A 15142-nucleotide genomic window follows, 5' to 3' on the forward strand; every position below is an offset into this window, starting at 1 on the left:
GAGCGGTCTCAGGATCAGAATCCTGATCAGCTACCTCCGCCTCATCACACAGAGAGCCTTCCTGCTGGGACCCTGACCAGTGTGATGAAGTCGAGGGCCGCTCATAGCGAGCTCGCTTAGGCTGTCTGGGACTGTCGTCCGTGTCCGAGCCGTCACACTGGGATGCATGGGACACCCCCGGAGCCCGGAGCTGTTCCAATTGAGGGGGACCAGGGAGCAATGATTGATCAGTGCCCATGGTCTGAGTTACTGGTCTAGACTGCAAAGTTTCTAGAATTCTAGTCATAGTCACAGACAATCTGTCAGCAAAAACTGCAAACTCTGTCCCCGTCACCTGGACAGTATTCACAGGTGGTTCTCCCTGGGTCACCTCTAGCAGAGGCCCCGGCCGAGCAGTTGCCACAGGGGCCGAGCACTGCACACAGTGGGGGTCAGTGGAACCTGCCGGTAGAGAAGCCTCACATGCGGTGCAAGCAGCATAGAAAGCCTGTGCCTTGGCACCCTTGCTTTTTGCGGATGACATGCTGTTGTCTCCTCTGAGCAATCTAGGAGGGTATATAGCCAAGAATCACCAGCGACCGTACAGAGCAATGTATAGTATGCAAGCATAAAAATACAAATGTACACTTCGGCACTAGTGGGGTCAGCACCAGAGGCGCCGCTTCCGCCCGCTCAAACGCGGGTGTGTGGTCGCCAGAATCCCGTGTCTGGGTCTCCCAGAACCTGTCTCCCCTCTCCAGCTCAGACTGCACACAGGAATGGCTGCCGGCGTTCTGTGAAGAGGGGCGGACCGTGGGCGTGCCTCAGACAAAGTGCGGGAAACTGGCGTCCCACTGTGCCCAGTGTGAGGGCTGGAGTATGTAAAGTAGACTCCAGCCCTCAGCGCTGACATTCTGTACAGCGTCCCGCCCTTCCCCTGACTGGCAGGCCTGGGGGCGGGAACGAAAGGAAACTAGGCCGCAAAAGCCGGAGACTCGAGTAATAAGCGCGGCCGTCATACATGCACGGCCAGCGCGGAAGTCCCCGGCGCACCACAAGTCCCAGCCGCGCCGCAGTAAAGTGACAGCAGCGGCCGGCGCGGCAGTTCCCAATACATATACTCACTCAGCAGAGCTGTAGTGAGCAGTGGCACAAGCGTGCGCGCTGTTGTCCCCGGCGCACTAACACACCCAGCAATGCTGCAGTGTGTCTGCGCGCGGTCTGTACGAGGACACAGAGTACCTTGATGAAGCAGGGTCCTGTCCCTGACGATACTCAGCTCCATATCCAGCAGATTCCTTTCAGGGGCTGTGGATGGAGCACGGTCTCAGTGCCTGGAGACCGGTAAAATCCCACTTCACCCAGAGCCCTAAGGGGGATGGGGAAGGATGCAGCATGTGGGCTCCAGCCTCCGTACCCGCAATGGGTACCTCAACCTTAACAGACACCGCCGACAAAAGTGGGGTGAGAAGGGAGCATGCTGGGGGCCCTATATGGGCCCTCTTTTCTTCCATCCGACATAGTCAGCAGCTGCTGCTGACTAAACAGTGGAGCTATGCGTGGATGTCTGACCTCCTTCGCACAAAGCATGAAAACTGAGGAGCCCGTGATCCCACGGGGGGTGTATAGGCAGAAGGGGAGGGGCCTTACACTTTTAAGTGTAGTGCTTTGTGTGGCCTCCGGAGGCAGTAGCTATACACCCAATTGTCTGGGTCTCCCAATGGAGCGACAAAGAAAGTCATTTTTCCAGTAATTTAAAAAGCAACAGATGGGGTACACCAGTGTAATTTCTACCATGCCATACCATACCCTTCCTATTTTCACCAGTCCTAGTGCAAATCCAGTTTGCCAGACGCTCAGTGATGTCATATCTGCATTCAAGAAAGGCAGGTATGGCCCCCCCCTCCCCCCAATCTTATTCCAATAAAAGGGTGCATGATACCCAGAAAATATCTGAAGAAGTCACCGCTCACCTCCTGATTCAGAGGTGGAGTCCTGGCATACTTTTTCTCCATCTTAAAATTTTGCCAAAAGTTTCCCCAGCCAACCGGGTGTGCAAATTAGACTGAATACTTTAATGGAACATTTGACAATAGAAAAAAAAAAAGAAAAGAAAAAAACCCTGATTGTTATTCTGACTTTGCCTTTGCACAGCACACAGGGCAAGTGTCACCGGAAGCCCATTGCCCGGCGGTCAGGAATCACAGCCAAGGGCCGTCTCCAAAAGTCTTTTCTTAAGTACGGACCTTTGTTTTGTCCAAAAATTGTCTTTTTTTAATGTTTTAATATATTTTTTATTTTTGGTGCAAAGAGAAAGTTTCCTGGCCTGATTGGACGTCTGTGCACCTTTTACAGGAGCAGGGCTGTAAATACGTAAGAGGAGGAGGAGGAGGATTTGTGCGGGGCTGGAGATGAAGGATTTATATTTGTAGCGATCAGAGGCGTATACTTACAACGAACGGAGGAACGGACACGTGAACGTCACTCGTACACATCCTTCTTGTCTGCAATGTAATCTACAATCTCCTGTGGGGTCATCAGCTTCTCACCGTCAGCGTCTGGGATCTCAAAGCCTGCGAGGAATAATATGGGGAAATTACATATATTACACAAGTTATAATAAAAAATAATATTTATTTTTTATAGCGCTATTAATTCCACAGCGCTTTTCATACATTGGGCAACACTGTCCCCATTGGGCTCACAATCTAGAGTCCCTATTTGTATGTTTTTGGAGTGTGGGAGGAAACCGGAGACCCCGGAGGAAACCCACGCAAATATGGGGAGAACATACAAACTCCTTGCAGATGGTGTCCTTGGTGGGATTTGAACCCAGGACCCCAGCGCTGCAAGACTGCAGTGCTAACCACTGAGCCACCACAAGACTGCAGTGCTAACCACTGAGCCACCACAAGACTGCAGTGCTAACCACTGAGCCACCACAAGACTGCAGTGCTAACCACTGAGCCACCACAAGACTGCAGTGCTAACCACTGAGCCACCACAAGACTGCAGTGCTAACCACTGAGCCACCACAAGACTGCAGTGCTAACCACTAAGCCACTGTACTCACCCCTCTGCCTGCTGGGTCACAATGAGCTCACCCCCATATAATCTGACCCTGGTGGATGGCGCACACCCTCACCCCATATAACATGGCCCTGGTGAATGGCGCACACCCTCACCCCATTTAACATGGCCCTGGTGGATGGCGCACACCCTCACCCCATATAACATGGCCCTGGTGGATGGCGCACACCCTCACCCCATATAACCTGACCCTGGTGGATGGCGCACACCCTCACCCCATATAACATGGCCCTGGTGAATGGCGCACACCCTCACCCCATATAACAAGGCCTTGGTGGATGACGCACACCCTCACCCCATATAACATGGCCCTGGTGTATGACGCACACCCTCACCCCATATAACATAGCCTTGGTGGATGACGCACACCCTCACCCCATATAACATGGCCCTGGTGGATGACGCACACCCTCACCCCATATAACATGGCCCTGGTGTATGGCGCACACCCTCACCCCCCTATAACATGGCCTTGGTGGATGACGCACACCCTCACCCCATATAACATGGCCCTGGTGGATGACGCACACCCTCACCCCATATAACATGGCCCTGGTGGATGGCGCACACCCTCACCCCCCTATAACATAACCCTGGTGGGTGATGCGCACCCTTGCCCCCTATAACGTGGCCATGGTAGGTGACATGCACCCTCACCCCCCATAACATGGCCCTGGTGGGTGGCACGCATCCTCACCCACCTATGACATGGCCCTAATGGATGAAGCACACCTTCACTCCCCTATAACATGACCTTGATGGGTGGTATGCATCCTCACGTGGAACTGGTGGGTGGCATGTAGACTCGACCCCCTATAACGTGGCCATGGTAGGTGACGCACACCCTTGCCCCTTATAACATGGCCCTGATGGGTGGCAGGCAGCCTCGCCCCCCCTATAACATGGCCCTGATGGGTGGCATGCAACCTTATAGCGTGGCCATGTTGGGTGGTGTGCACCCTTGCCCCAGCTTTCCCAGCCCCCTGAATGGCATGTCTGTCTAAGTGGCGGCATCCGATAAGTATGAACGCAGCCTAATGATTGATATCAGTCTAGACTCCCGGCAGCATTTTCCTTTCCACTTTGCATTATTGCGATTTCCACCATCTTCACCTATACCGTGCAGGATACGCCGCTGCCGCCCCGGCACGCGTGTTTGGCGATGCTTGCGCTCAGTCTAGTATCCTAGCAACCCGAGTGGGTGGCGAAAGGAGAGATCACAGCATGCAGGGAAGACATGTCACCGTGCCGGAGAGACTGTCCTAGTGACACAGATAATTAAAAGTGCACAATGCAGCAGGAGGCAGAAAGAAGGACCCTGCCATCCGGCTGGTATATGCGACCCTGCAAAATCCCCCTCCCCCCACACCATTCCTCTACCCCCTTACAGAGAACGTCCCGCTGCAGAAAACCCCTTTAAATTTGATTGCTTGCTACAGAGTCCCCCGATTATGAAAGGGTAGATATTAGCATTATATGGCGGTCATTCATATGACGAGGGCACCAGAGCCAAATCAGCGATATACGGCAATTAGATCTTCAGCAGTTACTATGGGGGTCTATTACTGCAATCCTACAGGATATGGCGGCACTACATTTGGGATACTGTGGAAGGAAAAGCCAATATCTGGCAGTGACCGCGCGGCAGACAGCAACACTTGGTATTCCCATCACGTAGGGAGGCCGGCAAAGCCAGCCGCAGATAGAATGTAAAAGATGCAGGGCGTCCGCCATCTAGTGGCAAGACAAAGTAATTACGGTAATTAATGGCGAATCCCAACGATTAAGACGTCTTCTGTAATGTACAGTGGCATGTAACCGCGCAGGCAGCCCTGGTCACAATCACTCACCGTGAGCAGGTAAAGTCGTGGATGCAAAGACAGTTAATGAAGACACATTGCCTTTGTATTTAAGGCAAAAAACACAAAAAACAACAAAAACAAAACTTTCTTCATCTTTAACATTTTCAAATGAACAAATAAGGAAAATGGGCTGATGCAAGAGTTTGGGCACCCTGCATGGTTTCTACCTAGTAGCGCCCCCTTTGGCAAGTAAAACAGATTGTAAATGCTTTTTGTAGCAGCCAAGAGTCTATTCTTCCTTGGAGACATCTTCCAGCTGCCCGAGCTTCCCGGCCCCTCTTCCAGCTCCCCGAGCTTCCCGGCTCCTCTTCCAGTCCTGCGAGCTTCCCGGCTCCTCTTCCAGTCCTGCGAGCTTCCCGGCTCCTCTTCCAGTCCTGCGAGCTTCCCGGCTCCTCTTCCAGTCCTGCGAGCTTCCCGGCTCCTCTTCCAGTCCTGCGAGATTCCCGGCTCCTCTTCCAGGTCTGCGAGATTCCCGGCTCCTCTTCCAGTCCTGCGAGATTCCCGGCTCCTCTTCCAGTCCTGCGAGCTTCCCGGCCCCTCTTCCAGCTCCCCGAGCTTCCCGGCCCCTCTTCCAGTCCTGCGAGCTTCCCGGCTCCTCTTCCAGTCCTGCGAGCTTCCCGGCTCCTCTTCCAGTCCTGCGAGCTTCCCGGCTCCTCTTCCAGTCCTGCGAGCTTCCCGGCTCCTCTTCCAGTCCTGCGAGATTCCCGGCTCCTCTTCCAGTCCTGCGAGATTCCCGGCTCCTCTTCCAGGTCTGCGAGATTCCCGGCTCCTCTTCCAGGTCTGCGAGATTCCCGGCTCCTCTTCCAGGTCTGCGAGATTCCCGGCTCCTCTTCCAGGTCTGCGAGATTCCCGGCTCCTCTTCCAGCTCTCAGAGCTTCCCGGCCCGTCTTCCAGCTCTCAGAGCTTCCCGGCTCGTCTTCCAGCTCTCCGAGCTTCCCGGCTCGTCTTCCAGCTCTCCGAGCTTCCCGGCTCGTCTTCCAGCTCTCCGAGCTTCCTGGCTCGTCTTGCATACACTGTTCTTTTGAGGTCTAGCCACAGATTTTCAGATCAGGGGATTATTAAAATGGTCTCTTCAGGGAGGAAGAAGACGAACTCTGGTACCACCTATTGGCGGTAGCAATCCTAAAAGTCAAAATGACCCTCGTATGGCTTAGGATTTATGCCAGATCAGAACCTCAATTTGTAGACAATTTGACTATTTCCCAGAGGAGCATTGTGGCTTAAAAGTCTCCTTACTGGCATTGTGGAACGATGTGTCAGTCTCCATAAGGAGACTAGCTTCCCCTTTAGATCAGGGGACTGTGAGGCCATCGGAAAACCTTCAGCTTGCGCATTTTGAGGTTGTCTACTGTGGATTTTGACATGTGTTTAAGATCATTATCCATATGTAGGAGCCATCCTCTTTTGTCCTCTTTTTATCCTATTTTCAACTTCAGCTTTTTTACAGAAGGTTTTAGGTTTGTGGCAAGAATCTGTTGAAATTTCATTGAATCCATTATTCCCTTTATCTGGGAAAGGTTTCCCGTGCCATTGGCTGCAGCACATCCCCAAAGCTTGATTGATCCACCCCCATGCTTAATGGTTGGTGAGATGTTTCTTTCCTGAAATTCTGTGCCCTTTATTCTCCACATATACCTTTTATCATTGTGGCCAAAGTTCTATTTTAACCTCATCGGTCCACAGGACTTGTTTCCAAGATGCATTAGGCTTGTTTAGACTTTTGCAGACTTCTGACTCTGAATTGTATATGGTGAGGACGCAGGAAAGGTTTTCTTCTGATGACTCTTTCTTGAAGGATATATATTTGCAGGTGTCCCTGAACTGTAGAACAATGTACCACAACTCCAGAGTGTGCTAAATCTTCCAGAAGGTCTTTTGCAGTCACGCAGGGGCTCTGATTTGCCTCTGTAGCAATCCTGGAAACATATCTCAGAAATATTGCTTTATCATCCAGACCTAATCTTGATTTCCACTGTTCCTGGTAGCTGCCATTTCTTAATTACATTTTGAACTGAAGAAAGAGCAACTGGGAAACGCTTTCCTATCTTCTTGTAGCCTTCTCCTGCTTTGTGAGCCTCGGCCATTTTCAGAGTGCTAGGCAGCTGCTTAGAAGAACCCATGGCTGCTGTCTTTTGGCACAAGGCTAGAGGAGGCTGGCATTTTATAAAGCTGTGAAATTTGCTTCACCTTAGAGTGAAAAAGCCATAACCCTACCAGGATAATTAAGGTCTGAAACCTTGCTCAAAGATATCCGAGCACACAAATCTCCAAGGGTATCAAACTTTTTAAAAAATTCCAAAAAAGGGAAAATGGGCTGATGAAAATTAAAAAAAAAAAAAAAAAAAAAAAAAAAAAATGAAAGTAGTGTTTTTTTTTGCCTAAAATACAGAAAAAAAATGTATCATCTTTAATAACTTTATGCCTTTTAGAGATCATTTCATCTTGCGTAACTGTTCACAATTATAGTAATTTTGACCAGGGGTGCACAAACCTTTACATGCTGCTGTTACTTACTGATCAATGGAGAAAAAACAAAAAAAAACAAAAAAAAAAATCCACACAAACCGTCACAGCATACATTAGTCTGTGGATCTAAGCTCCCTGCTTGATTCTGTTATACTCCAGAGTTGCATTCACAATTCAGCTGGTTAATATAGGATGGATGCTACTGGCTTCTGTTTAGACACTTTTTTTTTTTTTTTAAAAGATGATAATTTTTCTGTACAGTCAATGCAGGAAAAGAAGGGAATTTTGTTTACTTACCGTAAATTCCTTTTCTTCTAGCTCCAATTGGGAGACCCAGACAGTGGGTGTATAGCTACTGCCCTCTGGAGGCCGCACAAAGAACTACACTTAAAAGTGTAAGGCCCCTCCCCTTCTGGCTATACACCCTCCCGTAGGAGTACAGATTCCTCAGTTTTAGTACCAAAGCAAGAAGGAGGAAAGCCAATAACAGTTTCAAAAACAAATTCAATCCGATAACATGATCGGAGAACTTAAGAAACAACATGAACAACATGTGCACCCGAAAAACGAAACCCTAAGAACAAATAGGGCGGGTGCTGGGTCTCCCAATTGGAGCTAGAAGAAAAGGAATTTACGGTAAGTAAACAAAATTCCCTTCTTCTTTTTCGCTCCTAATTGGGAGACCCAGACAGTGGGACGTCCAAAAGCAGTCCCTGGGTGGGTAAAAAGATACCACATAAACGGGCTGTCAGACAGCCTCTTCCTACAGGTGGGCCACCGCCGCCTGAAGGACCTGTCTACCTAGGCTGGCATCTGCCGAAGCGTAGGTATGCACTTGATAGTGTTTGGTAAACGTGTGCAGACTCGACCAGGTAGCCGCCTGGCACACTTGCTGAGCCGTAGCCTGATGCCGCAATGCCCAGGACGCACCCACGGCTCTGGTAGAATGGGCCTTCAGTCCAGATGGAATCGGAAGCCCAGCAGAACGGTATGTGTGAAGAATTGGTTCCTTGATCCACCGCGCCAGGGTGGATTTGGAAGCTTGCGATCCCTTATGCTGACCAGCGACTAGGACAAAGAGCGCATCAGAACGGCGTAGAGCCGCCGTGCGAGAAATGTAAATCCTGAGTGCTCTCACCAGGTCCAACAGATGTAAACCCTTTTCAAATTGGTGAACTGGATGCGGACACAAAGATGGTAAAGTGATATCCTGATTGAGATGAAAGGAAGAAACCACCTTGGGAGAAAACTCTGGAATTGGACGCAGTACTACCTTGTCTTGGTGAAACACCAGGAAGGGAGATTTGCAAGATAACGCCGCTAGCTCGGACACTCTTCGAAGAGACGTGACCGCCACAAGAAAAACTACCTTTTGTGAAAGCCGAGAAAGGGGAACCTCTTTCAAAGGCTCGAAAGGCGGCTTCTGGAGAGCAATGAGAACCTTGTTCAGATCCCAGGGTTCCAATGGCCGTCTGTAAGGAGGAACGATATGACAAACTCCTTGGAGAAAAGTGCGTACTTTAGAAAGCTGTGCCAAGCGCTTCTGAAAGAATACGGATAGCGCGGAGACTTGACCCTTAAGAGAGCTAAGCGACAAACCTTTTTCCAACCCAGACTGCAGGAAGGAAAGAAAAGTTGGCAATGCAAATGGCCAGGGAGAAAACCCTTGAGCCACGCACCACGCTAAGAATATCTTCCACGTTCTGTGATAGATCTTAGCTGAGGATGGTTTTCTAGCCTGTCTCATTGTGGCAACAACTTCATGAGATAAACCTGAGGCCGCTAGGATCCAGGACTCAATGGCCACACAGTCAGGTTCAGGGCCGCAGAATTCAGATGGAAAAACGGCCCTTGAGACAGCAAATCTGGACGGTCTGGTAGTGTCCACGGTTGGCCTACCGTGAGATGCCACAGATCCGGGTACCACGACCTTCTTGGCCAATCTGGAGCGACGAGTATGGCTCGATGGCAGTCGGACCTGATTTTCCGGAGAACTCTGGGTAACAATGCTAGAGGTGGGAACACATAGGGGAGTCGGAATTGCGACCAATCCTGAACCAAGGCGTCTGCCGCCAGTGCTCGGTGATCGTGAGACCGTGCCATGAAAACTGGGACCTTGTTGTTGTGTCGTGACGCCATCAGATCGACGTCCGGCGTCCCCCAGCGGCAACAGATCTGCTGAAACACGTCCGGGTGAAGAGACCATTCTCCTGCGTCCATGCCCTGGCGACTGAGAAAGTCTGCTTCCCAGTTTTCCACGCCTGGGATGTGAACTGCGGATATGGTGGACGCTCTGCTTTCCACCCACGTCAAAATCCGTTGGACTTCTTGAAAGGCTTGGCGACTGCGTGTTCCCCCTTGGTGGTTGATGTACGCCACCGCCGTGGAATTGTCCGACTGAATCCGAATCTGTTTGCCTTCCAGCCATTGTTGGAAGGCTCGCAGGGCAAGATAGATTGCTCTGATTTCCAGAACATTGATCTGCAGGGTGGACTCTTCCAGAGTCCACATCCCCTGAGCCCTGTGGTGGAGATACACCGCTCCCCACCCTGATAGGCTCGCATCCGTCGTGACCACTGCCCAGGACGGGGGAAGGAACGACTTTCCCTGTGACAATGAGGCGGGGAGAAGCCACCAACGCAGAGAGTCCTTGGCAGTCTGAGAGAGGGAGACAGTCCTGTCGAGGGACGTCGATTTCCCGTCCCATTGGCGTAGAATGTCCCATTGTAGAGGGCGCAGATGAAACTGCGCGAACGGGACTGCCTCCATTGCTGCTACCATCTTTCCTAGGAAATGCATGAGGCGCCTCAGTGAGTGCGACTGGCTCTGAAGGAGAGATTGCACTCCAGTCCGCAGCGAGCACTGCTTGTCCAGTGGAAGCTTCACTATCGCTGAGAGAGTATGAAACTCCATGCCAAGATAAGTCAGAGATTGGGTCGGGGTTAGATGAGACTTTGGAAAGTTGATAATCCACCCGAAACTCTGGAGAGTGTCTAGTGCCACTTTCAGACTGTGTTGGCATGCCTCTTGAGAGGGTGCCTTTATAAGCAGGTCGTCTAGATACGGGATGACCGAGTGACCCTGCGAGTGCAGAACAGCTACTACTGCTGCCATGACCTTGGTGAAGACCCGGGGGGCTGTTGCCAGACCGAAAGGTAACGCTACGAACTGCAGGTGTTCGTCGTGTATGACGAAGCGTAGGAAACGCTGATGCTCTGGTGCGATCGGCACGTGGAGATACGCATCTTTGATATCTATTGATGCTAGAAAATCTCCTTGAGACATTGAGGCTATGACGGAGCGTAGGGATTCCATCCGGAACCTCCTGACTTTTACGTGTCTGTTGAGCAACTTTAGATCCAGGACGGGCCGATACGATCCGTCCTTTTTTGGGACCACAAACAGATTGGAGTAAAAACCGTGACCTTGTTCCTGAAGAGGGACAGAGGTCACCACTCCTTCCGCTTTTAGAGCGGCCACCGCCTGCAACAGAGCATCGGCTCGGTCTGGTGGGGGAGAAGTTCTGAAGAAACGAGTTGGCGGACGAGAACTGAACTCTATCCTGTACCCGTGAGACAGAATATCCCTCACCCAACGGTCTTTGACGTGTGACAGCCAGATGTCGCCAAAGTGGGAAAGCCTCCCACCGACCGCGGGTGTGGGAAACGGAGACCTCAAGTCAGGAGGACGCCGTTTTGGCAACGGTTCCTCCGGCTGCCCTTTTTGGGCGTGACTGAGACCTCCAAGAATCTGAGCGTCTCTGGTCCTTTTGAGTCTTTTTTGACGATGCGAATTGGGACCTGCCCGGTCCTCGAAAGGACCGATAACCAGACTGACCCTTCCTCTGTTGGGGTCTGTTTTGTCTGTGTTGCGGTAAGGATGAGTCCTTACCCTTGGAGTGTTTGATGATTTCATCCAAACGCTCTCCAAACAATCGGTCACGAGAAAAAGGCAAATTGGTTAAGCACTTCTTGGAATGAGAATCTGCTTTCCAATGTCTCAACCACAGGGCCCTACGCAAAACAACGGAGTTGGCTGACGCCACTGCCGTGCGGCTTGTAGCGTCAAGAACAGCATTAATCGCGTACGACGCGAATGCCGCCATTTGCGAGGTCAATGGTGCTACCTGCGGGGCAAATGCACGTGTGACGGAGTCAACTCGCGCAAGCCCGGCTGAGATAGCCTGGAGTGCCCATACGGCTGCAAAAGAAGGCGCTAATGACGCTCCAATCGCTTCATAGATGGATTTCAGCCAGAGCTCCATCTGCCTGTCAGTGGCATCTTTAAGTGCCGCTCCATCTTCAACTGCAACCAAGGATCTAGCTGCAAGCCTGGAAATTGGAGGATCCACTTTTGGACACTGGGTCCAACCTTTGACCACCTCAGGGGGAAAAGGATAGCGTGTATCTTTAAGCCGTTTAGGAAAACGCCTTTCAGGATAAGCGTGGGGTTTCTGGATTGCGTCTCTAAAGTCAGCGTGGTCCAGAAAAGTGCTTAAAGTACGCTTAGGGTATCTGAAATGGATTCTCTCGTGCTGCGAAGCTGACTCCTCCACAAGAGGAGCTGGTGGGGAAATATTTAACATCTTATTGATGTTAAATATAAGATCATTAACTATGGCGTCACCATCTGGTGTATCTAGATTGAGAGCGGTTCCAGGATCAGAATCCTGATCAGTTACGTCCGCCTCATCACCCATAGATTCATCTCGCTGGGATCCTGACCATTGAGATGAATGTGAAGGCCCGTCATAGCGAGCCCGCTTAGGCTGCCCGGGGCCATCGTCCGAGTCAGAGTCTTCACCCTGAGGTGTATATGCCCGCCCCGAAGCTTGGAGCTGAGGGGGACCAGGGGGCAATGATTGCACAGTGTCCGTGGCCTGAAGTACAGGCCTAGCTCGCAATGTGTCAAGAATTTGTGACATAGTGAGAGACATTCTGTCAGCAAAAGCTGCAAACTCAGTGCCTGTCACCTGGACAGCATTCACAGGTGGTACACCCTGGGTCACGTCCAGCAGAGGCCCCGGCTGTGCAAGCGCCGCAGGGGCCGAGCACTGCACACAATGGGGGTCTGTGGAGCCTGCCGGTAGAAAAGTCCCACATGCGGTGCAGGAAGCATATAATGTCTGTGCTTTGGCACCCTTGCGTTTTGCGGACGACATGCTGCTGGCTCTCTGAATGTGAGAGAGTCTATAGCCAAAGGGCGACCAGCGCTATGTAATACCAAGTATTTGTAGCAACAAAATACTAAGGATACTACTGGCACAAGAGGGGTGAGCCCTGAGGGCTGCTTACCGCCCGCTGAATAGCGGGTAAGAGGCTGCAGAAATCCTTGTCTGGGTCTCCCCGGCTCCCCTCTGCAGCTCAGCGTGTCAGCAGGAATGGCTGCCGGCGTCTGTGGAGAGGGGCGGTCCGTGGGAGTTCCCAAACAAAAGTGCGGGAAACAGTGTCCCCTCTGTGCCGATTGTGAGGGCTGGAGTATGTAAAAACGACTCCAGCCCTCAGCGCTGATGCACTGGCCAGCGTCCCGCCCCTCTCCTGACTGGCAGGTCTGGGGGCGGGAACGAACGGGAGCAGGCCGCAAAAGCCGGGGACTCGAGTTATCAGCGCGGCCGCCGTAAAAGCGCGGGCCGCGCTGAAGTCCCCGGCGCACCACAAGTGCCAGCCGCGCCGCAGTCCCAGCGGCCGGCATGACCGATCTCTAGATGTGGCCAGCGTCCCGCCCCTCTCCTGACTGGCAGGTCCGGGGGCGGGAACGAACGGAAGCAGGCCGCAAAAGCCGGGGACTCGAGTTATCAGCGCGGCCGCCGTAAAAGCGCGGGCCGCGCTGAAGTCCCCGGCGCACCACAAGTGCCAGCCGCGCCGCAGTCCCAGCGGCCGGCGCGACCGATTCCTGGAAGTGTGCCTGCTTCAGCTAAGCTGAATGAGGCCATGGCACAAGCGCCGTAGCGCTGATGTCCCCCGGCGCACTACAACACCCAGCATGCTGCGGTGTGAGCGCCTGCACGGGGACACAGAGTACCTTGAGGATGCAGGGCCATGTCCCTGATGTACTCCGCTCCATCCAGCATCTTGTCCAGGGGCTGTAGATGGAGCCCGGTCTCAGTGCCTGGAGACCAGCAAATCCCACTTCACCCAGAGCCCTGTAAAAAGGGATGGGGAAGGAATCAGCATGTGGGCTCCTGCCGCCGTACCCGCAATGGGTACCTCAACCTTACAAACACCTCCGACATACAGTGGGGTGAGAAGGGAGCATGCTGGGGACACTATATGTGTCCTCTTTTCTTCCATCCGACATAGTCAGCAGCTGCTGCTGACTAAAAACAATGGAGCTATGCGTGCGTGTCTGACCTCCTTGCGCACAAAGCTAAAACTGAGGAATCTGTACTCCTACGGGAGGGTGTATAGCCAGAAGGGGAGGGGCCTTACACTTTTAAGTGTAGTTCTTTGTGCGGCCTCCAGAGGGCAGTAGCTATACACCCACTGTCTGGGTCTCCCAATTAGGAGCGAAAAAGAAAAAAAAAAAAAAAATAGGCAAGACAAGAAATGAGCAAACAAATCCCAATAAAATCAATGGGATTAGCGTTCAGTAAAACGTTTTTTTTTTGTGCTGTCCCTGTGCAGCGTCCAGTCCGATCCTCCGTGGCAGCTGGACCAGCGCAGTCTTCACTTTCTCTGCATCTTAGGCACTTCTGGCATTTAGTAGGTGCCATGATGTTGTATAAGGCATGCTGACTGGGTCTCACATAAGGCCTAGTACACGCCGCAGGAGCCCTAGATGCCAGTCACAGGAGAAGACTGCCCTGGTCTGGCCAAGCTTTACACCGGACCAGTCAGTGCATATCTTTTTGCTCAACTCATTAAAAGGGAATCTGTCACCAGGTTTTTACTACTCCATCTGAGAGCAGCAAAATGTGGTGCCAGAGACCCCGATTCCAGCGATGTGTCACTTATTGAGCAGTTTGCTGTTATTCTGCTGCAGATAATATTTATTAATTTATATAATGCTATTAATTCCGCAGCGCTTTACATACATCTATCAGCAACACTGTCCCCATTGGGGCTCACAATCTAAATTCCCTATCAGTAAGTGTGGAAGGAAACCAGAGACCCTGGAGAAAACCTACGCAGACACGGAGAGAACATACAAACTCCTTGCAGATGTTGTCCATGGTGGGATTTGAACCCAGGACCTCAGTGCTGCAAGACTGCAGTGCTAACCACCGAGCCACCGCAAGACTGCAGGGCTAACCACCGAGCCACCGCAAGACTGCAGGGCTAACCACCGAGCCACCGCAAGACTGCAGGGCTAACCACCGAGCCACCGCAAGACTGCAGGGCTAACCACCGAGCCACCGCAAGACTGCAGTGCTAACCACCGAGCCACCGCAAGACTGCAGCGCTAACCACCGAGCCACCGCAAGACTGCAGCGCTAACCACCGAGCCACCGCAAGACTGCAGCGCTAACCACCGAGCCACCGCAAGACTGCAGCGCTAACCACCGAGCCACCGCAAGACTGCAGCGCTAACCACCGAGCCACCGCAAGACTGCAGCGCTAACCACCGAGCCACCGCAAGACTGCAGCGCTAACCACCGAGCCACCGCAAGACTGCAGCGCTATCCACCGAGCCACTGCAAGACTGCAGCGCTATCCACCGAGCCACTGCAAGACTGCAGCGCTATCCACCGAGCCACCGCAAGACTGCAGTGCTAACCACTGAGCTACCGCAAGACTAAAGTGCTA

The 15142-nt window shown here is 52.1% G+C and overlaps 1 protein-coding gene across 1 annotated transcript in view; it reads right to left on the bottom strand.

Annotated features, from left to right (window-relative positions):
• NDUFAB1 (NADH:ubiquinone oxidoreductase subunit AB1) overlaps positions 1–15142 on the bottom strand; it is a 66524-nt gene that overhangs the window by 5560 nt on the left and 45822 nt on the right. The window contains exon 4 of the mRNA XM_075319375.1: positions 2433–2552. Within this exon, the coding sequence (XP_075175490.1) occupies positions 2461–2552 (92 nt within the window). The 3' untranslated portion in view covers positions 2433–2460. The remainder of the gene's footprint in view (positions 1–2432; positions 2553–15142) is intronic.

Source organism: Anomaloglossus baeobatrachus, chromosome 7 (genome assembly GCF_048569485.1).
Source record: "Anomaloglossus baeobatrachus isolate aAnoBae1 chromosome 7, aAnoBae1.hap1, whole genome shotgun sequence".
NCBI lineage: Eukaryota > Metazoa > Chordata > Amphibia > Anura > Aromobatidae > Anomaloglossus > Anomaloglossus baeobatrachus.